The sequence below is a fragment of the Euprymna scolopes genome, chromosome 37 (genome assembly GCF_053919585.1).
Source record: "Euprymna scolopes isolate OS-2025 chromosome 37, ASM5391958v1, whole genome shotgun sequence".
Lineage (NCBI taxonomy): Eukaryota > Metazoa > Mollusca > Cephalopoda > Sepiida > Sepiolidae > Euprymna > Euprymna scolopes.
This window is the reverse complement of record NC_136518.1, coordinates 78716164-78742659: the sequence shown is the minus strand read 5'-3', so window position 1 is coordinate 78742659 and position 26496 is coordinate 78716164. Positions and strand designations below refer to the sequence as shown.

Genomic DNA, 26496 nt, shown 5'->3' with positions numbered 1-26496 from the left:
TCTCTGATGCAATTTACAGACCGTGCTGAAATAATGTTATTTAGAAACCCATTTTTAATATGACTTGAGAGAGAGAGAGAGAGAGAGAGAGAGAGAGAGCAGAGAGAGAGAGAGGAGAGAGAGCAGAGAGAGAGAGAGAGCAGAGAGAGAGAGAGGAGAGAGAGAGCAGAGAGAGAGAGCAGAGAGAGAGAGCAGAGAGAGAGAGAGCAGAGAGAGAGAGCAGAGAGAGCAGAGAGAGAGAGCAGAGAGAGAGAGAGCAGAGAGAGAGAGCAGAGAGAGAGAGCAGAGAGAGAGAGCAGAGAGAGAGCAGAGAGAGGAGAGAGAGCAGAGAGAGAGAGCAGAGAGAGAGAGCAGAGAGAGAGAGAGCAGAGAGAGAGAGAGCAGAGAGAGAGAGCAGAGAGAGAGCAGAGAGAGCAGAGAGAGAGAGCAGAGAGAGAGAGCAGAGAGAGAGAGCAGAGAGAGAGAGAGAGAGAGCAGAGAGAGAGAAAGCAGAGAGAGAGAAAGCAGAGAGAGAGCAGAGAGAGAGCAGAGAGAGAGAAAGCAGAGAGAGAGCAGAGAGAGAGAAAGCAGAGAGAGAGCAGAGAGAGAGCAGAGAGAGAGCACAGAGAGAGAGCAGAGAGAGAGAGAGCAGAGAGAGAGAGCAGAGAGAGAGAGCAGAGAGAGAGAGAAAGCAGAGAGAGAGAAAGCAGAGAGAGAGCAGAGAGAGAGAGAGAGAGCAGAGAGAGAGAAAGCAGAGAGAGAGAAAGCAGAGAGAGAGAAAGCAGAGAGAGAGAGCAGAGAGAGAGCAGAGAGAGAGAGCAGAGAGAGAGAGCAGAGAGAGAGAGAGCAGAGAGAGAGCAGAGAGAGAGAGGAGAGAGAGCGGAGAGAGAGCAGAGAGAGAGAAAGAGGAGAGAGAGAGGAGAGAGACAGGAGAGAGAGAGAGAGCAGAGAGCAAAGAGCAGAGAGAGAGCAGAGAGCAAAGAGCAGAGAGAGAGCAGAGAGAGAGCACAGAGAGAGAGCAGAGAGAGAGAGAGAGAGCAGAGAGAGAGAGAGAGAGAGAGAGAGAGAGAGAGAGAGAGAGAGCAATTAATGTTCTTCATCCTCCGCCCTCCCTGCGTTCTGAGCCGAAGACATTAAATTGAAATAAAACATCTAACCTTTAAAATGTGTTTCACGTGTGCCACGATTTAAAGCAACTCCATTTTTATGGCAAATGGCGATTTGCGAAATTAGTGGCTTCTTCGATAAATGTTGCTTATCTTTGTCTTTTTAAAAAAATTTTTTTGTTTTTTTAAGAACGCAAATGAACCATAATACTTGACATTATGACTTTATTATATACACTTTCATTCTAGCAAGGAATTACTTTATCATATTTACTTGCCCCTAAAGTTGGACACAAAGTCGGTTAAAGTCGGTTATTAATGCGGGGACCCCTCCCTCATAAAAGGGACACATTGGAGTTGGACTGAGAACAAAAATAAACTATATTCTATCAGCAACGTTAAAGGCTTTAGAATTATTTTCAAAGATGGAGTATTGCTTGCTGCCATATCTAGAAAGGTGCCGTTCAGAACACTTATCTGGAAGTACAAAACCGACTTCACAATCTAGTGAGAGAGGATCTCTTTTCCCTAAAGCGATTTTCTCACAGAAAAAAAACATTGTTAGCCTTTCTATGTACTCTATCGTTATTTCCATGGAAGGTGCTTGGCTGAGCTCCAATATATGGTTGCACTTTGTTAGACATTTAGAGCAAGAACTCGTCTTCCTACCACAACTTCTCCCAGTGTACCTTACCGTATCAAAACAACTAACCCCAGGTGGGTTGAACCGACTTCTTCCATACAAGTAAGTTTCATGGGAGTATGAAATTCACAAGTGGTTCCTAATCGCATGTTTATTTCTGCTCAGGGGATATGACTAGGTTAGGTTTTTGCAACTCTTGCGAGGGAGTGTCGACGACGTCCTACATGCAGCACCTGGTATTCTCAAATGGTCAGCCATCTGGCACTGATCAGGCTCAACGTTGCTTAACATCAAACGCAATTTTCATGAAACGAGATTCTTTTCAAGAACTTACATGTGAAAACACTACCACGAGACTGATTCCCGGCAGACTACAACACGATCGTCTTCAAATGAACAATTACTTATCATAACTCGTTCTCATCAATTATCAATCTTTATTTTTAATCTTCTCACAATATTTTTCATTAATGAACTGACAATGCGTTCATCTTATTAACTCTTTTCCTTGCGAGGTTTTTGGCCTTATTGACATAAGTAATAGCATGTTTATTCATACAAACATTGGCTACATATGTGCATACATGTTTTTGCTGCAACTCCTTTGGAAAGCAGCGTCATCGGGATAGGTCTTTACAATGAAACCAAATTCTTTTATACAATGTCCTTCTCTTATTTGATAAGAAATGGAAAATGAAATGAAGATAACAAAGGAAAAGAAAAAAGAAAGGTAGATTCATTGCAGTAGAAAATGGTTGTATAAATAAACATACTATAAACACACTCTGTTCCTTCATCGAGTATATTCCTGTCAGGTCAATGTTTTAAAACTCTGATAGGAAATTCTTATGGGAAGTTTCTAATCTTTTTCATTATAGAATGTGTACCTTTTTCTATTCAAAATTTAATTTAATACAACCGTTCACTTCTTTCATGTTAAGTTACTTAAAATCACTAAACTCAGTTGCAGTGCTCCGTGGCATAGTGGTTAGCATGCCGGACAATTCACATTATATTTTCACATTCGCGCTGACCTACCGTAGTCTTTTTTTTTTTTTTTTTTTTTTCATAAACACCTAAAATGGATTTTCATGGTGGCCGAGTTGTTAACATTGCATGTTTGTTTTTTGTTTTTTTTCACACTTAATTTTCCAACTTCGCCCCAATACTCCGGGTTTGATCCTTCCTACTTACCTAACATCACTTTTTATTTATTAAACAATCCCCACCCCGGAAACAAACACCCGGGCAACGATTTTTTTTATTCTTTTGTTTTGATTTACTCAAAACCGCACACACCTCGAAACATCCGAGCAACGCCGGGTACCCCTGCTAGTATATAATAAATTCCACAGGCAAACAACGTCGCAGCCCACAAGAGCAATGGCAGTCAACGAAAGTCCAAACACTCGAGTTTCACCCTAATTTGGGCTCATCAGATAGACACATCCAAGCTCAGGATTCGAAACCCGAGCATTTGGATGTGTCTAACTGATGAGCCCAAATGAGGGCAAAACTCAAGTCTTGGAATTCAAGTTCGTTGTCTGTCATGGCTCTTCTGGGATGCGACGTTGTTTGGCTGTGGAATTTATAAATAATATCTCACATTCTGAATATATATATATATATATATATATATATATATATATATATATATATATATATATATATATATACACACACAGAATAGGCATTCAAGCTCTCTCCTATATATATTTGAAAATTGACAAAATTTTTATGTGTGGGAAGTGGGTGTTAAATTATTATCTAAATATTAATTTAACCATCCGTACGTTCAGTGTCACAAAAACATCATCGCAAACATGAACTAATGAGAAACTAATTACCTCCCTTTATAGGCGCTCTTTATCAGTTAATCATTAAAAATATTTCCCCTAAAAGAAGAAAAAAAAAAATGGCTGTGTTTAAAATTGGCTATTATATTTTATTTAATAATTTTTAAAACAAGTCACGTTGAAGAGACTAAATTTTTTTATTATTATTATTATTATTATTATTATTATTATTATTATTATTATTATTATTATTATTATAGTTTCGTTTTAAATTTAAAGTGTACAAATGATAAACTGACATCTAGTCCTTATAATTTATCTAAAAATATTTTTTTTAAAAATGCGTTGTGTTGAATGGTCATTGAAAAGTAATCCTTTTTAGCTTTAAAAAGTTAAAAAAAAAAATGAATTTGCTAAAAATAATTTTACATTCGTCGTTATTTGTTATTTGTTTTATTTTATTTTTTATTCATTTTATTTTATTATGCGTTTCAAAAAAATGTTCAACTACCGTGGAATTTCCACGGGTTCTCCCAGTTATCGTTATTATTCACACACGCATACATACATATTTTATTTTCTTGTGCGCCCACTTCGTTGTGAGTCATTGAATTTTGTCTCGGCACGACTTAAATCTGACCGACCATTTAACATTTAAAGTAAATATCATGAATTGGAGGAAGGCAAGCATTTCCGGCTTTCGTTTGGTTGATTTATTTATTTGTTACATTTTTTTTTTTAAAGAAATGTTTCGTTGGATGTAAACGGCTTACAGAAAGGAAAGTCAGTCAGTACTAATAACTTGTTATCAGGTTCAGTTAAAATGTCTACTAATTAGGTACGATTAAAGAATAACTTAAAATAATTAAAAAAAAAAAAAAGAAAAAAAGAAACGATTATTAAAGAGGAAAAGTAAAAGAAATAGAGGGGAAGGGAAGAGCGGGTAGTTAAGAGGAGAGGAAAGAGGATAATGGAGTTCCTTTAATTAAAGGAGAGATTGCCAAAAGGAAAAATAATTGAAAATGCTGAAAGAAAGATAATGAAAAAAGGAGTTGAAAGGATGCATGGGAGAAAAAGGGAGAAGGAGTGAAAGAACGAGCTAGAAAAAAGGAGTTGAAAGTGAAAACGAGAAGAAAAAAAAAAGAGAGAGAGGCGAGAACAAAGGGGGGGGGAACAAGGAAAGTCAACGTTTCTGAAGTTAGGATAGATTATTTGGATTCTTCGGGCTACTGTTCTCACCCTGAGTTTTATTTTCACAAAGTTTCAGTCAATGTAACCTCCGATCTTTTTCAAGATTAGTTGATAACGTACTTGGTAAAATTCAGTTGTAAAGTTATACTCTTCTGGAGGTTGATGGTTCAATCTTCAGTGCGAGCGACAACTGGCAAACCAAGAGAGGATGAGGGCGCTGGGTGGGCCTACAAAAGATTTTGGAGTTTTGAAAGCAAAAACCATCAAATTAACAGAAATGCAAGGAGATTGGAAAAGAGTAGATAAGAACCAGGAAACTCTTAGAAACAAAGCTATTCAGCATAAATTTAGTTAAAGGAACAAACACCTGACCAGTATCACAAATATTAAAAAATCTGGACCAAAGAACTTAGGCATATTGATCAGAAGACAAAGAAACTAATGACTGTGCATAATGCTTTACACTTGAAAGATGATACTGATCGACTCAATTTCAAAACAAACGAAGAGGATTGCTACAAGGTGCCTTCATTACCAGACTTTTTTCGTTTGGGCATTTTTATTGATAGTACACACATAACAATCTAGTTTCCTTTAAAGTAATCTTCTTCGACTGCAATGCACTTGTTGTACCGTTCCAACAACTTGTGGCAGGCCCTATGGAAGTCCTCTTGTGTGATCGTGTCAACGACCCTTGTAACAGCCTTTTTCATCTCTTCAATTGTCTCATAACGACAGCCTTTAAGGTTTTCCTTGAGCTTAGAGAATAACCAAAAGTCACAGGGAGCAAGGTCTGGAGTATAGGGAGGATGAGGAACTATCTTGATGCCTATTTTGATTAAATAGTCTGTGACTAGGATGGAGTTGTGAACTGGTGCATTCACGCATGTCTTCTACATCTTCCAGCTTTACACGTTTGTAAAATACGTTTAAATATGATATCTTAACTTGTCCAGACTACCTATACATTATTATTAGGGCTATGACAACAGTATATTCTTTTCCTTATTTTGATTCTCAGGTATATTCATTGATATCTTATGTTTTTATGTAGAGTGATATGGTTCTCGGTTGATTAATTGTGTCTGTGTCGGATATGTACTCGAGAGTCAAAACAATGAAAAGAATATGCTGTTGTCATAGTCCTAATTATTATAGAGTCATGATTTCAAGAGTAAAAAGAAAAAAGTATTTGGGTGCCATCAGCTAGAATCGAAACCGAAAGCAAGATTGTAACATTCAAAGCTGGTGACGTTACTACTGTATTAACGTGACACGCATATGAACTGATAAAAATTTAAAATAAACCAAGATGAATGTATAAAATGTCCAACGATGTTTTTCAATTTTGACCCCGTAAACCTTTTATATATTAGATTAAAGCTAAAATCAATAAAACACAGGAAAACAGTAGATGTAGACTCTGTGGACAAAAAGACAAAATGGTAAACCACATAAGTAAATGCAGTAAACTAGCCCATAAAAAATACAAAATAGACACGATTGCTCAAGGAAAGCAGTACACTGGCAATTCTGAAAACGAATGCAGTTTGGACATGCAGACAGATGAGCACAAACTAGAAAGAGTAGTGAAAATGAAAAGCACAAAATACCTTGGGACATGAAGGCACAAACAGGTAAACTCATCTAAGCAAGCAGACCGGATATCATAATAATTAAGAAAGAAAGAAACTATCAAATTGTAGATTCAAGCCCCCCCCCCTCCACAGGACAGCAGTCCACATCGGTGAAGATCAAAGAAACGGAAAAACAAATCAAAAGAACTGAAAGGAATAAAAGACATGAAGAAAATCAATAGAATACCAAAAATTGTAGGAGCACTAGGAACAGTCCTAAACAACTTGGGGGGGGGGAGACTAGGAGAAATTGGAATCAAGTGGAAAACTGAGATTATAAAACAGACGGTAATGCTGAAAACAGCTGAAAACCCTTGAATGCAGAAACCAACCCACATAAACTACAAACATTAAACAGCAACATTGAAATTGTAATGAAAATAAAACAAAAAAACGAAAGGAACGCAACATGGAATCAAGGAAACTGAAACAACAAAACTGAAAGTTAACCCCTCCCCATCCAAAAAAAATTGTGGTTTTTGCGTTGACTGGCACTACACCAAATAGTCGTGAAAGGTTAAGGAGGATGGAAGGAAAGCACACAACAAACCTCCACTGGGCAGGTGCACAGAGGACTGAGACCTTGGGAAGGCTAGTTGCCACCTAAGTTTCAGTGAAAAATCAATGATTGTTGACGGCGAGAAGTCAATGGTAAATTGCTGTTGTGATAACAAAAAATAATTTTCAAAGTTTATTGAAAGAGGTGGGGAGTATTGGAAATCTGGGGAGACTTGTGTTAACCAGATTCCAGGGTGTACCACCGGTTGTTGTCAGTGTGCATATATTTTTTTTTTAAATTAATATAAACAAATTTACATGGTCGCAACACTGGACATGCTAATGTTTGGACAAATGGTCGATTAAAATCAGAAGTCCTCATCAGGCAACCTAATAAATGGTTTCTCCTATGGAAAGAAACCAGTTTTAACTGACTATTTGTCCAAAACATTAAGATGTCCAGTGTCACGACTATGTAAATTTGTTTATATTAATAAAAACATATCCTGCTCTTCTTTTATTGAGCACTCTTAATCACCTCATTAAATTCATTAGTTATTAGTCTTGAATACCTTTAACCTGGTGTATATATATATATATATATATATATATATATATATATATATATATATATATATATCTTGAGCAGTTATTTTTTTTCTATCTGAAAAGAAGGTTTACCTAAAAAATGTAAAGACTATGACACCATCTATACCATGCTGATTCGACAGATGACGTTGGTGAATAAATATTCAATTGAAAATTATTGAATTCTTCAATATTATCATTTGTTCTGTTTACCTTGTCATGTATCCAACGGTGATTTCTATAAAATTTCATTATCATCCCTCTTTAAATTCAACTTTTTATTATTTGTTTTGATCGAACCATTGTTCTCATCTTGAGTGTTATTTGTGCAACGTTTCGATGTAGTCTTCGACCTTCACCAAGTATGTTGGTCGCCATCTTGGAAAAGAAAGACAGAAAGTTACTGGCTCCATAGATGGTTTTGTATTCTTGGAGTTGTTTTTGCTTTGTGTTTTTTTTTTTTTTGCCATGGTTTCGTATGTGTGGAAAATAAAAAAATTCGTTGACAAAGGGAGGTAACTAATAAAAAATCTTTTTTGTTTTTTTAATTGAATGAACGAAATGAAGTCAAAATGGATACACTTACTTTCTTCATTTTGAAGCTTGTAGGCCAATACTCCATCTTCGTGTTCTGACCATTTCTTGCAGACTGAAAATAAGCAAAAACATTTTTTAATTTAAAAATGATTTTTAGGTTGAGTCGGTTATGCATTTCAGGTCAAAATAGCTTATGAGAAACTGAAAATTCTTATGTAGCTTAATAAGGTTTCAACAGCACGGTCTCAAATTCAAGAGGAACTTTTTCTTTTTTTTTTCTTTTTTTTTTTTTTTCACACACACCAGAACAATACTGAATATTAATTCAAATTATTGTGCTATTGAATTTTACTTCTACTTTTTCTTTTTGATAAAGAGAGGACTTCTCCAGAAATTAAGATTTTTACCATCTAAAGACTTTTTTTTTTTTTACACAGGCATCACCACATTATCAAGGCCAAGAGGCCACTCAAGGATAAGGGTTAAAGAGTGTATAGTAGAAATTGGAAAATATAGTAATCATTAGTAATGAAAATTCGGCAAATTTGTTAACTCATATGGAACGACTCATCAAGAACTTATTTACGTTAGACTTGAAGACAACCATATTGTACTCAGCCGGAAAGCAGGAATACGGAAGACAATTCCACAGGCGTGAAGTTCTAAGAAAGAAGCTTTGTTCATGGAATCTCCGTTTAGGTTTAGGCACAGATAAAGAGTGGAGGGAATTATTGATAGTGTTTTCAGCTAGACGAGTGTTTCTTGTGAAAGTTTGACGAGGGGGGACCATAGACTAAAGCTCAGTCGAACACTTTCCATGAAAATAACGATACATCAGAGACAAGCTCGCAACATCTCTTCTGTGAGATAGAGGTTACAGGAAAGAGAAAAGGACATCTCCTTCGAGGCTACTATTACGGACATATCAGTAGCCTAGCTTACTGATGATTGTGAAATATTTTTAATAAAAATAAATACTTGTTTACCGTCTTCTCAATACGACTTTTTCTGTTTGCTTTCCATCCACATTACAGGGTTTTTTTTTTTGCATTGTTCTTGGCTCTTTTCAATCTCATATATATCGTCTAAAGAAGCTTTGAGTAATTTTTATTGTGAGAGGAAGTTTCGCAATAAAGACGAAACGTTGATGAACACATAACTTGGTTTGTTCCTTTTTTATTCCCCCCCCCTCTCTCTCTCTCTATATATATATATATCGTCTAAAGACGCTTTGAGTAAAAAATGTAAAAGTAAAAATAAAGAATACAGTTTAAATTCCCGGAAAAAAAAAAAAAAAACTAAATTTAATCTATCGCAGACTTAGCACCTACATTATCTGATTCCTAAAAAGTTTATAATTACGAAAGTGAATTCAACCATATAAGGATGAATAAAAACAAAAAATATATCTTAACTAAAATTGTTAAATAGAAATAGACTTAGCACTCGCATAAGCAGATTTCTAAAACGTCGACAATTTAAAAGAATTCAACTATATAAGGATGAAAAAAAGAAAACCTTAACTAAAATTTTTTAAATAGAAAACGGGGATCCTCAGCTGGCTACCATGTAGCTGTTTCGGAGATTATATATATATATATATATATATATATATATATATATATATATATATATATTAGTAATTCATAAAATATATATGGCGATTAAGCTACACTGAATATTCCGTGTTTCAACCACTCTAGGACTCTTCAGGCTTATGCGCGAATTCTGTGGCTGTTTATCGTTTTTATCTGAAGAGTCCTAGAGTGGATGAAACACGGAATATTCAGTGTAGCTTAATCGCCATATATATTTTATAAATTACTAACTAGCTCTACCTACGTATTGAGCACGTTTGAAGTAAATACTTAAAGTTTACGCATGAATCTATGCTTTCGTATATTAATTTTATGTGAGTAAATTAAGTAGTTATATATATATATATATATATATATATATATATATATATTAGTGTTCGGATGATTAAGCGTAATCAGCAATGCGAAAAATCGGAATCAGTATCAGATAAATTTATGCCTATTTTCCGATGCCAAAAACGATTCCTTTAATTCTTTTATTTTCTTCCACTACTGATAGTTATAATGACATTAAATATTTATTGATTTTAAACTACCAGTAAAACTAAAATCTATAGCTCATCTCACCACACAAGTGTTTTTATGTTTGAGAAAATATCTGCACATTTACCAAGTGTTTTTATGTTTGAGAAAATATCTGCACATTTACCAAGTGTTTTTATGTTTGAGAAAATATCTGCACATTTACCAAGTGTTTTTATGTTTGAGAAAATATCTGCACATTTACCAAGTGTTTTTATGTTTGAGAAAATATCTGCACATTTACCAAGTGTTTTTATGTTTGAGAAAATATCTGCACATTTACCAAGTGTTTTTACGGTGATCGGGAAAAAGTAGCAACTTTTAATTTAATATTTAGAGATTTATAAAGAATCAGAATTTGTAATTGTACCGGGATCGGAAATTTAGTACAGAATCAGTAATTGTATCAGAATCTGGGAAAAATATTGGAATTGTCCTATCGCTAGTATATATATTTTGTGAACTAGCATTCATGCATAATTTCAAACTTCTTATGTGTTTGAATACTTTCATGGCCGTGGATTATGGCATCCCACTTATGGTTTTATAAGTATGTTAATTCACTGCATTTAAATGTTAATTGCCGGTGGCCTACGGAAAAATACTAACTTGCAAAGCTAAGGTTGGCTTTGTTGACTGGTTTTGGATCTCCCGACCAGCAGTAATTATCACTTCCTACACAGATGTTTGCATAAGCATGAAACACTAGTGTTTGTGGGCGTAAAAAATTATTTCTTAAAAAAATATTATATATGTTACTTTCGTTCATCACAAACGAGGCATATTACTTTGAGACATAAAGGGTTACTACAATTAGGAGCCAGATTTCTAGATAGCATCCTAAATGGGGAGTTGTTCGGTAAAATATTTGTTCACATTACATTTAAATTTCTGCATGTTTAGTACAAAATGGGGAGAAGGGAAGGAATTTCAAAGCCAACCTTTCTACAGACAAAAACTATTAGATTAAAAAATTTTTTTCGGCATCTAGAAACCTGGTTTCAGTTTATAATACAAAATTATAAAGAAAATAATTTGTGGATAGCAAATTGGAGTTTAAGGTGAAGCACTGGGCAAGCAGTTGTAGTTCAGTCTGTTGCCATGAAAACAAAATAATGTTCATTGGATAGTGGGGGAGGGGGTTGATTACCAATTGTACACCACACTGTGATACATTTTCCAGAAATCACGAGTTTCTAATTTCTGTGACTCAATGCATTTATTGATCATTTCAATATACCTTCTTTTAGTTGTGGCTATTACATTCTTTCAGTGATTTCTCGATTCGATAATTTTTTGTCTATTTGTAGAGTTCGTAATTTCTATGTCTACTAGTTGTCATTACTCGACATTGCTTGGGCTACAGTAATGCTTTGTAATTTTTTTTTCCTGTTTGCATATTTTTTAAGTTATACACAAAAAGAAATAAAGTTTTAATTTGAGATTATATATATATATATATATATATATATATATATATATGAAATTGATATATATAGGCTCTTTTTCATTCAAGCAAATATTATTAAATACAACAGAGGTACTTTGTGTTATTATTCTTTTTTATTTTTTTCAATTTATCAGATAGTGTTTTTTATATTATTTTATTATTGGAATCCTTTGAGATGAGAAATTTGTATTTTTTTATTTATTTATTTGCGGACTGTTATCCTCATCTTCATAGTCGTCGTTTCACGATGTTTTGGCCAATTATTCCTCTGGCCTTCGTCGGGTGGTTAACTGCAACAAGATAGGAATGCTGAGTCTTAAATGTATCCTCAGTAATTACTGCCTTCTATAGTTGTTGTCTCATCAGGTTTTGGCCAACTAATCCTCTGGCCGCCTTTGGGTATGATTTGCTATCTTCAGAAAATGCTCAACTGGAACCATAGAGACTTAACACCTTTATCCACTGCGTCCTCAGGCGATAAGGGTTGGATTTTTATGTCTTATAAATCTAAGTTTTTTTTTTTTTTTTTTTTTCAATCTTATATGATCTTCTATCGTCAGGTCCATATTGAGTAGTATATTTTTTATTGTAATCCTGTGCGTATTGTCTGAAGATAGCGGTTTCAATCCTACCCAGAGCAAACCAGAGGATCAGTTGGCCAAAACGTGGTGACACGGCAACAACTATGGAAAGCATCAATTACTGAGAATACAATTAAGAGGGCCAGAATTCCTATCCTGTCGCAGTTAACCATCTGACGAAGGCCAGAGGAATAGTTGGCCAAAACGTTGTTAAACAACAACTATAAAGACGAGGATAACAGTCCGCAAATAATTAAATAAAATATAGTGTTTTTTTATATTGAAATCAAAGATAAAAGTTCCATATGAATCACAAGCACTTTCGGTTCGAATAGAAATCATCTTCAAGCGGAACTGATGGAATTGGTGAGATGAAAGTGAACTGGAATAAAAAGGAACAGAAAGAAAAGTAAATAAAAAGGTAAAATTCTCAATAAATTGATTTATTAAAAAAAAAAAAAATGACTATACAAAAAAAAAAATAAAAAAATAAAATATGAAAAACAATAAAGCAAAGTACCTCTGTTGTATTCAATGTTTGCTTAAATGAAAACAAAAAATGCTGCTTAAATATATCAATTAAAATTACACGACCCAGCAGCTCAACAGGAAACTAATGCATGGAATTTAAGAATTGATTTAATTAAAAGGCAAATCACCAACGCCCAAGAATTAATTCTTAAACATACGACTGAACTACACGAACTTGAGGATAAGCTGAAGGATAGCATTACTAATGACCAATGTGCTAAACTCCAACAAGAACTTGTGAATATCATCTCTAATTACGGACACTTATACTGGTTTACCATACAAAAAAATTAAACTCCCTATTATACTACCTAATCATACATAACATTACATAAATCTTTCTGACTAAAATCTTTCAGAGCAAAAAGAATTTTTAATCTCAGACCCAATTGCCATTTCACACACCAATTTAACCAGCAAAAAAAAAACTTTTTTTTTTAAAGCTGAAATAGAATTTCTGCACGCACGCATTACTAAACTACAAACAAAAAAAACAAAATCACCACACACCCTGGCTTATGTGACATCCTAAAAGTTAAGACCATAAAAACTCGATATGATAAAAAAAAACAACATAATTCAATATTAACATTAACACTCAATCTAAAAAATGCCACCAAAAAACTTTGTAACCATCCAAATATAGTTATAAAAAAGTAGACAAAACAAATATATTCCTTGTCCTTAATAAAATCCAAATATAATGCAAAACTTCAAGATACCCTCAACAACCATACGAAATTAAAAAACGATTAATATAAATTTTACCAATCTATCAAAATCGCAGGTTAACAAACTAATTACCACAAATAATGCAAAAATTAATAATTACGAACTCCAAAATAATTGGAGATTATAAACCTGGTTACCTAAATAATACTATCAAAATACACAAACCTAATTCTCTCTAATCTATCACATCCGAGATTCCTTCCCCCATCTGTCTACTAACAAAAACCTTCCAGCAAACTAATTAGTTCGTATATTTCCAGCAAATATAGTGTTAAATCCACAAACGAACTAATACAAATACTAAAAACCAAGCGACCGGACAGCAAAATCATTGTATCTCTTAATGTACAAAGTTTTTTTGTTTTTTTTTACATGGGGATCACCACTTATCAAGGCCCGTAAGCCACTCGGGGATAAGGGTTATTTTGCGTACAATAATCAGTGGGATAATATTGTAGTAACAGTTGGTATTGGAGATTTGATAAAGCGTCTTACTTAAGGAGGCGATTAATCAGGAATTTGTTTATGTTGGACTTGAAGACATCCAAGTTGTAGTCAGGTGGGAAACAGGCAAACGGAAGAGAATTTCACAGGCGTGCACTTCTCAGAAAAAACCTATGTTCATGGAATCTACGTTTTGATTTAGGCACAGATAAAAAGTGGAGGAAATTACTGACAGTGGTTTTAGCTAGACGGGTGTTTATCATGAAGGATTGGCAAGGGGGTACCAGAGATTGGAGTTCGGACGAGCACTTGCCATGGAAATAACGATAAAACAAGGACAGGCTTGCAACGTCTCTTCTGTGGGAGAGAGGTTGTAGGGAAGAGAAGAGAACATCCCCCACTAAGCCACGAAGTCTATTTTATACTTCGTCAAGGCAGGATAGGCTGTTCTTTGGACATACTTGGCTTTTATAGAGATAGAGAATTGCATCAGTAGTGAGATATCTTTTGGAGCGGTAGAAGGATCCTACCATTTTCTCAGCGGCCCGGGCAACAGACTTTATATACGTGTTCCATTTCAGATCAGGAGTACAGGTCAAACCCAGGAGCTTGTCAAAACATGAAGCCTCTCCAAGACGGGAGCCATCCATTTCAATTGATGCTAGATGAGGAACAGAGCATTGATGATGTAAAGATAGGAGCTTGGTTTTAGATGCATTAAAAGTAACCAGCCATCTCTTCCCCCACTGAACGACGCGCTCAAGATCAGAGGAGAGGGAATCAGAGAGAGCTTTGTCATTTACGGCCTTTGATGTGTTGCCGTAGATGGTCGTGTCATCAGCATAGATGTCAACGAATGAATTTAGTATATGTTTTGGGAGATCATTGATGTAGATCAGGAAGAGAGTTGGGCCCAGGATGGACCCCTGGGGGACTCCAGCATTAATACTGTGGACATCAGATTTCTGCCCATCAACCACTACTCTTATGAACCTATCAGAGAGAAGTGATTTAATTATTGAGAAAACATTTCCAGTTATACCGTAGCTGAAAATCTTGTGAAGTAGGCCCTTATGCTAAATCTTATCGAAGGCCTTCGATATGTCAAGAGCAATTGCCCTAGAAAGGAAGCCTTTGTCGAGAGATTCACTAATCCTATGGGATATAACTGTTAGCATATCAGCTGTAGATCTAGCAGAACGGAAACCATATTGCATGTCACTAAGGAGGTTATTTCTGCTGAGGTGGTTGACTATTTCTCTATTTAATATGGATTCCGGTAACTTACTCGTGACACACAAGAGACTTATTTTCTAATATCCCTGTAGCAATTGATATCATTAATATTTACAATAACCTGTCTCTCCCTACATTCAAAATGAACAAAAAATTATTTAAAAAATTCTTATTAATCTGCACTACACAAGTACCCTTTTATGACTAGAATGGTAACATATATATTCAAATTGATGGAGTTGCAATGGGATCAATCCTTCCCCCGACCCTACATAATTTCTACATGACAGATCTAGTGAATAAAATATTTAAAAATAACAAAGTTCTCTATATATGTAGGGTATGTCGATAATATCCTTATTTTAGTGGAAAATTTTGAACACATACACAAACTACAAGACCTTTAAAAAAAAAACCCCAAAAAAACTCAATTCCTGAATTCACAGCAGAATTTAATCAGAACAGAAAAATCACATTCCTTGACATTCTTATCGACACTTCCCACAATACCTGCAACCCTTTTGTATACAAAAACAAAAACAATCAGTATAAATTCCAGCTTCCTGAACTTCAAAAGTAAATATCCACGATGTTACAAGATAGCTATAATTAAAAAAACAATTAAACCGCACAAAACTGATCTCCTTCATTAGAGAGGCATTACTTATCCAAAATAAAAAAAATATAAAACAGGTACTCATTAATAATCACTTTCTAAACTACATCGTTGAATAACAAATAAATCTAATGCTACAAACCCTACAAAACTCTAGTAATAATATCAGTCAGCACCATAATGCAAATTCTATGAATATATTTTATCAGAACCAAATGCAACCAAATTTAAGAACTGAAGAACAGTCAATTCATAGATACTTAACTCCAGTTGATATCAAGAGTAGGAGTAAACTGATTATTCATTACAAGAAGTTTAAAACTCCAAACTTCATGGTTAGAAATAACTCCTCTCCAGCGATAAAAACATTAGAGCAAACCAATGTTGTATATAAATTCAAATGCCCTTTAAGAGAATACTAGCGAGGGATACCCGGCGTTGCCCGGGTGTTTTTTGGGGTATGTAAAAAAACCCCGAAAATGTTAAAAAAAACCCAAAAAAACAGGTGCCCGTGAAAAAAAAACGAAGCCTTCACGACGCGCAGTTGGAAAATAGTAAAGTGTTAAAAACAAAACAGGTGCACGTTTTTGATTGACGTGACGGCGATAGGTATTCAGCAGTAAGCATTTTGTGCAGGACAGTTTTGAATGAGGTGAATAAATCGGTTTGTTTGTTTTTAAAAACCCGCTCCCTGTTTATTAGGAGGAGCGAAATGAAAGCTACAGTCTGATATGACGAAATCGACATTGACCAAACGTTACTTAGCTCTCTTGAGACAACTGGCTTTCAGCCTGTGATTAGAGTCGAGTTTCGCTTTTTTTTTATACTGAAAACCGAATGTAACGCGTGCCGATGCGGGAAATGTCGAATAATTAACGTTTGAAAGTCAATAACATTAAATAGACCGGCAAGCTCCGTGGGTAACTCTGAGATATTATAATTTATAGATGATATAAAAAGTTTTAAGAAGTTGTGAAGCGAGCAAGCGCTTCTCTGAAAGAAGCCTTTTGTGGACATCGAGGAAAAGCGTACATACATACATACATACATTTTCGCTTTTATATATATAGATAACACCCATAATAATAAGACTTATACATACATTGGATATACAACAACAACATGTATGTGTGTGAAATGGTACTAATCCTATTTGGGGTTAATTGGCTTCCTCTGAAGGAGGAAGTTCTATGGGAGTATGAAATTTACAAGTGGTCGCCATTTGCATTCAAATTCCAGTTAGGGGAGATGACGACGTTAGGTTTTTGCAACTCTTGCAGGGAGGTGTCAACGTCTTCCTACATACAGCGCCTTGGAATTCCCAAATTGGTCATTCATTTTAGTAATGACCAGGTACAACGTTGCTTAATCTCAGTGATCTGACGGGAACCGGTATGTCAACGTGATTATGCCCTCTAGCAATAACTAGCTAATGTAAATGTCTCCTCTCATCACCTAGGACATAAGCTCACCAACCCTCTTCTCTATTGTTTCAGAGTGTAGAGTGAACAGCATTCTTTAGTGGAACTGAACTTGTATGGAACTTGGAGGCCACACTCAGACTTCATCAAGATCGTCAGTGCCGTGTGTAATCAACCCTCGTCAGTCTCTTCGCCCATACCTCATCGACTAAGGAAAGGTGTGCTACTCATCTATGCTGTTCACTCTACACTATTATTTTTCTAAATTTGGTTAATCCAGATAGGTTTTGGTTTGTTTGTCACTGGATAAAAGGGGTAAAAATGTCCGAAGTTTGGCCGTGAACAAGAGATACATGATCCATACGAGTAGTTCGAGAAACAAAAACAAAATGCGACTTGAAGATTTACTAGAGAGAGAGAGAGAGAGAGAGGGAAATGAGAGTTGGAAAGAAGAGGAGGCGAGATCTCGCGTGATTTCATCGTCTTCTTTCTATCTGTTTCTCGAACTACTCCTATGGATCATGTATCTCTTGTCCACGGTCAAACTTTGCACATGCGACCACTCCCAAGAATGCTGGAGCTGGAAACGACACCACCCCCAAGAACATGCATGCAATTGCCAAGAAGGCCCCCAGAGCCTTGAGCCGACTGATGCCACACAACGCTCCTAGTGCTTTAGAAACTGCACCAGCAAGTAGGTTGTATATAGCTTCAGAGGACTTTTGTACAGAATTTTTTTGTTGTGCCCGCAAAAAACTCGCCGTGGGTGGGGGGAGATAGCTAATGTAAATGTCTCCTCTCATCACCTAGGACATAAGCTCACCAACCCTCTTCTCTATTGTTTCAGAGTGTAGAGTGAACAGCATTCTTTTTCACGTCACTTACCTGAAATTCCTCATGAACTTGTGGGGGAGAGGAATGCATGTCGAGCAGGTTTAAATTACAGTTGTTTATGAGCAAATACTTTTTGAAATGGAACCTTTTAGTTTTGGCGCAAGTGAGAATAGTCTGAACAGCGCATTGTGACATAAATAGAAGAAACTGTCAGCAGCTGTATTAAGTTCAACATCAGAATTTTGATTGTCCATGCTCATGTTATGAAAAAGAACGCTCAGCATTCTTTAGTGGAACTGAACTTGTATGGAACTTGTATGGCCACACTCAGACTTCATCAAGATCATCAGTGCCGTGTGTAATCAACCGTCGTCAGTCTCTTTGCCCATACCTCATCGACTAAGGAAAGGTGTGCTACTCATCGAATAACAATTGTCCTGCTGCCTTACTATTCATTCAATCAACCCCAGTGCCATATATCAACATTTACAAAAAGAGTAAAACTGACCCCCTCCCCGCTTCAACCTTAGACAAATCCTTGTAGATAACACTAAAATTGTCCAGCATGAAATTAATCCCAAAAAGTTTTAAATTCTTGACGCAATGTACATCAGAACGCAGTAAATTACTATTAATAACATGACATTGGAGACCAGTACCAACATATTAAAATGCCTGGCGTAGCACGGAATTAACAAGCTTTGTTAATACTGGCTCACTGAGCTTTAGATTTTAGACCTCAGATTTTTAATTGACTTATTTTTTAAACCCGCCACCACTGCCTACAACATATTGAGGATTTTACTTCAGTTCACTTTCACCGAACCAATTCTACCAAAAGATGATTCGTAGTCAAACCATAATTGTCTCTCTTTTTTTATTTTTTTTTTTAAGTCAGTACTAATATATATATAAATATAAATGATAACAATACAGCTACATTCCAAAGTTTTATTCCTCGTATTTTTTAAAATTTTATCAAAAATTTCATATATTTTTTTTTACAGCTAGTTTCATTACGTAAAACCAATTAGTTATTAGTATGTCAATACTGAATATAATCTTTGTAGACTCTTCAGAAAAAGAAATTTATTTACCTTAGAAAGAAAAATACCAAGTATGTTATTTATCAAGCCAAACAAAAATTATGTAGGAAAACATTGCACGTTTTGATATTGCTGTTATTTTGAATTACATATAAGTGTTGGAACGATTAATTGGAATTGGAAAAATCGAAATTTGGGGGAATTATCGATAAAATTTGTGCCTATTTTCTGATGCCAAAAACGATTCCTTAAATTACCTTTTTAGTTGATTTAGTTTAAAACGAAATCTTCCGCTGCTGGTAGTAATAAGCAAATAATAAATATTTACTGATTTTAAACTAAAACTAAAATCTACAGATCATCCTCCCCCCCCCCACACGTGTGTTTTTTACGTTTGAAAAAAATAACTTTATAGTTAAATATTTAGAAATTTCTAAAGAATCGGAATTGGGAATTTAGTATGAAATCGTCTCATCACTAATATATATATATATATATACATATATATATATATATGTGTGTGTGTTATAACGTCATAATCATAAGATCACTCTAGCCATCTAGACATTTAATATAAATGTTAATTTCAACTGTTTCTCACAGTTTACGTTGGCTGTGATTTGTTCCTTGCTCATGGAGCTTTGTGGCCGGGTTCGAATCACCTAACCAGCTGTAATCGTAACATACTGCACTGATGACTCCCGAAAGGATGAAACACTAGTGTCTGTAGATATTAAAAAAAATATTATAGTAATAATATATTTATATTAAAAAAAAAAAAAGAAGAAAAAGAAAAAAAAAAGGGGGAGGAAAACGTCTACCTTAAACCACTAACCTAGTTCTAAAACAGATCCTTTGTTCAATAAAATGCATGCCCATTGGCTGATAGGAAGGGGCGCGGTGGATACTAGAAAGCTGATTGGCTAACTAAAATCCTCAACATATATAAAAACAAGAAACAACCACAGAATTCGCGCATAAGCCTGACGAATCCTATAGTGGATGAAACGCAGAATATTCAGTGTAGCTTAATCGCCATATATATTTTATAAATTACTAACTAGCTCTACCTATGTATTGAGCACTTTTGAAGTAAATACTTAAAGTTTACGCATAAATCTATACTTTCGTATATTAGTTTTATGTGAGTAAATGAAGTAGTTATATATATATATATATATATATATATATATTAGATATAATCAAGAGATAACTGGCTCTATAATAATACAAAATCTGTATGAATTAAAATATATTTAAGTGTATTTTACGGCCCGGCAAGGCTGCCCCCCCCCCACTCCCAGTGCAAAATAAAATTTTGACCGTTTTTTTTATCATCACACACACACACACACACACACACACACACCTGTTGACCATGATATCTTGTGAGGTTTCCAATTTAGAATCCATCACACTAAAATAATATCCGAATGATTAAATCTTTGGACAAAGATAACAAAAATGAACTTTGTTAAAAAAAAAAAAAAATGATTGGCTAAACAAAATTAATAAAAGAAAATCATAAAACATTTAGGTGGCAGCCATGTTTGTTATGGTTTCATTCAGCAAATGTTTTTACAAAAATTATAAAGAAATAATTTTGAAATTAGAAAAAAAATATAATTAAAATAAAAATGGACGAATATTCTTAAGACATGTCTATTTAACAGACACAGTAATTAAGAATAATTAGAGACTAATGCCAAAGTGCATTATAGTTAACAACGAAAAAGGATTGGGAAAAATATTCAAAAAGTAACTATTACTTTTCTACCTACCTGCACAATTTATTTATTTATTTATTTATTTATTTGTGCGTTTTAAAACATTTATATTTTAATATAAGATTTTGTTCAATTTTTATATAATCAGAACCATTTTTCATCACGGTGGATGAAGGCCTTGGGCAGACAATCAAATTCTGATGGCAAGTTTTTCGTCTTTTTGAATAAAAAAAAACAAACATGCAACAAATAACTGTTACCAAAGGCAATAAGATTTACTTTTCTACCTAACTAAAAGTTGCAAAAAAAAAAAAGAAAAAAATTAGAATTCAGTGATTTTCGAAAAGTGGTGGCAGCTATTTTGAATTGTTATTTTAAAAAGCCGATTTGAACAAATTTTTTTTATTGAACTGAACAAACATTGAAACACTTTCAGAAGATAAAAAAAATAAAGTAGCAAAGTAATTTTTCTTGCCTTTGGTAACAGTTATTTGTTTCATATTTACTTTTGTTCACTCCTTTTTTAAATAATTAACTATAATGCACCTTTCCTGAGTCTAATATATGTTAGTGTGTTGATTGATTCACAGATCACATAAAAAGGAAAGACAAGTCTCCAATAATAAGAATAGCTTTGGTTTATCCGTTTTACTTCATGACAGTTACAGCTCAACCCTTTTTTTTTTTAATCATTCAATATTGAATGCAAATGGGTCGTTGTGTATGACTAGTTGAACACAAGTCACTATTACCTATAGTTGAGTTCACACTAAAGTATGGAATTGCATTTGTGTCAGTCTGTCATGCCAAAGTATGAAATTACATTTGTGTCAGTCTGTCATGTTAAAGATTGAAATTACATTTATGTTGGCCTTTGTGTGTCTACTGCCTGTATCATGCAACTATGCACTCCACTAAACATGCAGCAGAGTACATCAGGTCTTTAGATCACTACCCTGTCTTTTTTGGACTAGCGATTAGAGGTTTTGTAGCTATGATCAAATAGCTAAAAAAATGATTATCAAATGAACAAACTAAATCATCTTATAAAGGACGTGATCATGTTGAAAATAGCAAGAATAGGAAATTTTTAATTTTTAATTTCCTCCAACAAAACAACCGATATTCTTAAGATACATTAATCTAATCGTCATGTGCATTATGGACTTACGAAAATGCTTTTTCAAACTTCAGCATGACAGACTAAAAAAATGCTAAGCATGACTGACAAATAAAAATGCTATTCAAACTTAACCATGAAAAATGAACAAAAATGGTATTTTAAACTTAACCATGACAGACGAACAAAAATGCCATTTTAAACTTAAGCAAGGAAGATGATTTATAGAGATGGTTAAACACATCTAGAAAAGTCTCGCGCAAATATTACATCAAACTGAAATGCAATAAATAAACAAAGCTTTTCATTTTTTTTCATTTTTTTTTCATTTTTTTTCATTTTTTTTTCATTTTTTTTTTTCATTTTTCTTTTCTTTTCATTTTTTTACATTTTTTTTTCCTTTTTTTTTTTTTTTTTCATACAAATCGAGATTTTTCTTGGCCTCATTTGTTGCAACCTAGGGACGGTCTTGCATCTTTGGGAGACCCTTCCTTGTTGGCATGAGGTATGGTTTGGTTAGGTCTTAGGAGATCATACTCCCAGGGATCATCTCCCCACTGTAAGGAGCAAGAGGGTTATTACATATTACCTGAGCCCCCGCCCCCAAGAATATCGATGGGTGCATTTTCGGTTATTTTTGTACGCAATAAGAGTACCCCCTCAGGTGTGTTGGTTTTCCTCACTTTCCAGCCATGTGCTACATCTTGTTAGTGTAGATAGCAATGCAAGAGTCAGGCCCTCATTGATATAAGAAATAAAGACTTCACCTACACACGCTATATATATATATATATATATATATATATATATATATATATATATATAAAGAGGTATATGTGGTAAAAGACAAAGATAAAGAGTGCTCAATACGTTAATAGAGCCAAATATGTTTTTTTTATTATTACAACCTCAAATGTATTAACTTAATTCATTACAAATTGTTTTAATAGACAGGATAAATTTATCCGTCCATATAGTCAGATGATTCAAGTTAAAATAAAATTAAAAAGGAAAGATATGTTTTTTTGTGATTACATATGGATATTAAAAACCAAGAGAATGGAAGGGAGGGAGAAAAGGGGAAGAAAGGAAAAGGGGGAAAAAGAAAAGAGGGGAAAAAGACAATATAAAACCAATTACATTAAAAATTTATAAAATTATAAAGATAAAACAAGACAAGAGAAGGGGGAAGAAGAAGGAGAAAAGAAAAGGAAGGGAAATGGATAATTAAGAGTGTCAAAAAAGTTTGTTGAATACTGGATAATGACATGCATAATTCAGCAATCGCCTACGACGACAGTGGTGAGGGTACACAGAAAGAGCTAAGATGCGTCCAGTTCAAATTGGTAAACAGCTGTGTCCAATATAGCTTATATAAAATCTCTTCGTCAGTTATAGATTCTGTTGGGTAGATTTTAGAATTGATGTCAACTTTAGGGAAGAAAGGGAAATAGATAAAAAAATTAAAATATTGGGAATAGGGGTGTTAAGTTACAGGACAGTGTTAAAATAGACTAGGGGATGAATTTTGAAGGGTGTGGAATTTCTAGGAAAGTGGGATTTTGTAGTAGTTTCGGACATTTAACGTTTTAACTACATATGTTTAATAATTTTATTTTAAAAATATTTGGAGTTATTAATTGAGAATATTACACATAACTATGTTTGGAATTATTAGTGGAGAATATTATGCATAGATATAGAAGTTGGGCAATTTGAAGGTTGACCATAATTACATTTCTAAGAATTTTTCAATTAATAAAATGTGTGGTAATTAAAGGTCTAAACAGGAGGAGAAAATTTCGAAGGAGTAAAATAGATAATTAAAAATTAAGGTAATCTGCTTGAAAAGAAATAAAGTAAAATAGTGTTTAATGTAATAGTTGTGAATTTCGATGGATAGTGTAATTAGTGTTAAGCGCGTGCAGTTATTAGGTTGAGGGGGTTGTATCATATGAACTTCAGTAGGGTGTGAAGTTGCTAAGAAGATGGGATTTATAATGTCTACAAACAATTGACATTTCATTTCTAATGTTTAATAATTTATCTGTATTTTTAAAGTTAGTAATAAAAAAATTTTCATGTAGACAAAGGAAGCAGGGGAAATATAAAGATTTATAGGCGCTAGATTTTTTGAGAATTTCCCATTTAATGGTAGGTGTGGGGTTATTTTGAATCAGGTTTAAGTAGTGGGTAATTAATGAGGTTTTATTGAAGTGGTTATAGGAGCATTTGTGGACTCTAAAACGGTCTTTAAAAGAGGTTGCAGCAAGTCCTATGTAGTATTTTTTATCATTTAAGTTTTCTATTGAGGCGATAGTGGCTTTGTATACAACTTCAGTTTGTAGGCATTGTTGTTCGAGTGGAAAAGCTGATTTATTTGTACAGTTGCAGATTTTGTGTTACTGATATTGTAATTATTGCTGTTATTAAGTATTCTATTATTATATTTTTGAATTATTCTTTCTAGGTTATCACTGCAACTGAAGCCGAGTTTTATTAAAGATTTTATGTAGCATGTTATTTGGAGGGAAGTGGGTGTTAACTTAAAGAATTTTCCCCCAGTTTATCTTTAATCATTATATTAAAAGGAGGGTTGAACCAAATAATTTTCCTAGATCTGTGTTTTTTGTTTGGGGGGGTTTAGACCTGCTTCATAAAAGGGTTTGTGTTTATTGAAAATTTCCCCTTTTGATGAGTTTGTACTAATTTTATTTTCAATGGTTTGAGGATATGGTTAAAAATGTGTGTGTGTGTGTAGGGGCGGTAGTGGATTGGATTTTTATCATCATCATTACTGATTCGTTGAGATCAGACAAGATTTTTACATCTAGAAATAAATGCTTCAGTACTTAACGAAGGGTCACCGAGTTCATTCTCATAACTTGTCATCTCCTGTGAAAAAAGTCGGATACAAAGACGTCATCGTCGTCGTAATAATGCAACGTTTCACATCAACTTGTTCAAAAAATGGTTTTGAATGAAACTGATTACGAGATAATTAAAACCGGCTTAGAATTAAAAAAAAAAAAAAAAAAAAAAAAAAAAAAATTAAGCCCCCCCCCCCAAAAAAAAAAAACGAGATTACGTGAATCAGAAGAACAGGCAACTTGAGGAACCAAGCAGAAAACAGTATCAGATAAAAAAATATTCTACTTCCCCCACCAAAAACAAAATAAAATAACGATAAATATTTCATAAAATAATATATTTTTTATAATACTAAAAAATTCAAAACAATGAAAACAATAAAAATATGCAAAAAAAAAAAAAAAAAAATTTAAATAGAATACACATATATTTAATCTAATGAACAAGTGTTCATTAGACACTGTTTGCTGTGGACTGAGTCGCCGATTATTTTTTGTTTTACCGTCATTTACTGCAAACAAGGCCACTGATACGTAAGAGGCTACTATTTGGGACCATATCTACATGGACACTATGTAGGGAGTTGAACAGCAAGATATCTGTTCACATTGCACGTGAACTTCTGTATGTCGGTTCAATAAGGGAAGCCGTCTAGAGAAGAAATTAGAGTAGAAGGCTTTCCGGCATCTATCGATCTATATATCTATCTATCTATCTATATATATAGTCATGAACACTGATATTTTTTAAAATTTATTCTGACGGACGAACAATCCTTATGAGATTGTTTGATCACGCAATTGATGATCAATCGGACTATATAGTATATTAATTTCTATTATAATATGTACAGCACAATCACGTTCACACACTGGTTCTCACCAGATCACCGAAGTTAAGCAACGTTGAGCCTGACCATTACCAGATGAGTGACCATTTGGGAAGGCGAGGCGCTGCTTGCATGTACCGCAAAGAAAAATATCAGGTTGAGAAACTGGCACGGTCTATCCTTCTCTCAAGGGTAGATGTGACTATCTTAAGCCAGGGTAGGCACCCATCTAGTGATGGCGTCACGATAAAAATATACCCTTGATAGCCCTGGCGAAGCATCAAGTATTCAGCTATCGACAAGATTTGGATTTGGCCTTTTGGTCAAGATCAAAGTGTAGTATCTGTTCTTCAGATGCTGCACTTCATTTTCTTGTTCTCTTTCGGTGGAGGAGAAATCCTTCACGACTGAGACAATTTTTATTTTTGTACCTTTTCTCCATGTTAAAAAACGACCCTGGTGTCTAACTCTGTCCCGTGGGGAGGCATAGTAAATAGGTACACTATAAACTCATGTAGTGAGTTCAATCTCGGCTACAGCCGCGCTGGATGGATGGAATTTCTATTGAACCGTCCGGAGATGTTTTGTAGATCATACAGCCAAGTAAAAGGATGTATACAATCTCTCCTGCCATCTGTGGACTAGATCTTCCGAGCACAGCTATCACCACTTAAAAATATATGGTGTGGAAAATGGCTCGATAGAATAACCTAATTTGCAATCGGGATCTGTCGATACGACATTTTGTGTCTTTACGCGTTCTTCAAACGCGCGCGTGTTGAAAACGGTGATTGCTATGAAATGTCTCTGCCGAAGATTTGTTCCGGCCGCATATAGTGGTCGCTACAATGGCTCCAAACAACATAAGCTATTAAAATAAAAATCAATAAATATTTCATAAAATATTTTTTATAATACTAAAAACAAAATCAAAACAGTGAAAAAAAAAAAATGCAAAAAAAT

The 26496-nt window shown here is 34.3% G+C and overlaps 1 protein-coding gene across 6 annotated transcripts in view; it reads right to left on the bottom strand.

Annotated features, from left to right (window-relative positions):
* The window catches only part of LOC145261241 (uncharacterized), a 576350-nt gene that overhangs the window by 285590 nt on the left and 264264 nt on the right, over positions 1-26496 (bottom strand). For all 6 annotated transcript variants that reach the window (XR_013864431.1, XM_080119616.1, XM_080119619.1 and 3 more), the window contains exon 2: positions 8025-8087. Coding sequence is in view for 5 of the 6 variants with exons in the window: in XM_080119616.1 (XP_079975742.1) it covers positions 8025-8087 (63 nt within the window). In the remaining variant the exon portion in view is untranslated. The remainder of the gene's footprint in view (positions 1-8024; positions 8088-26496) is intronic.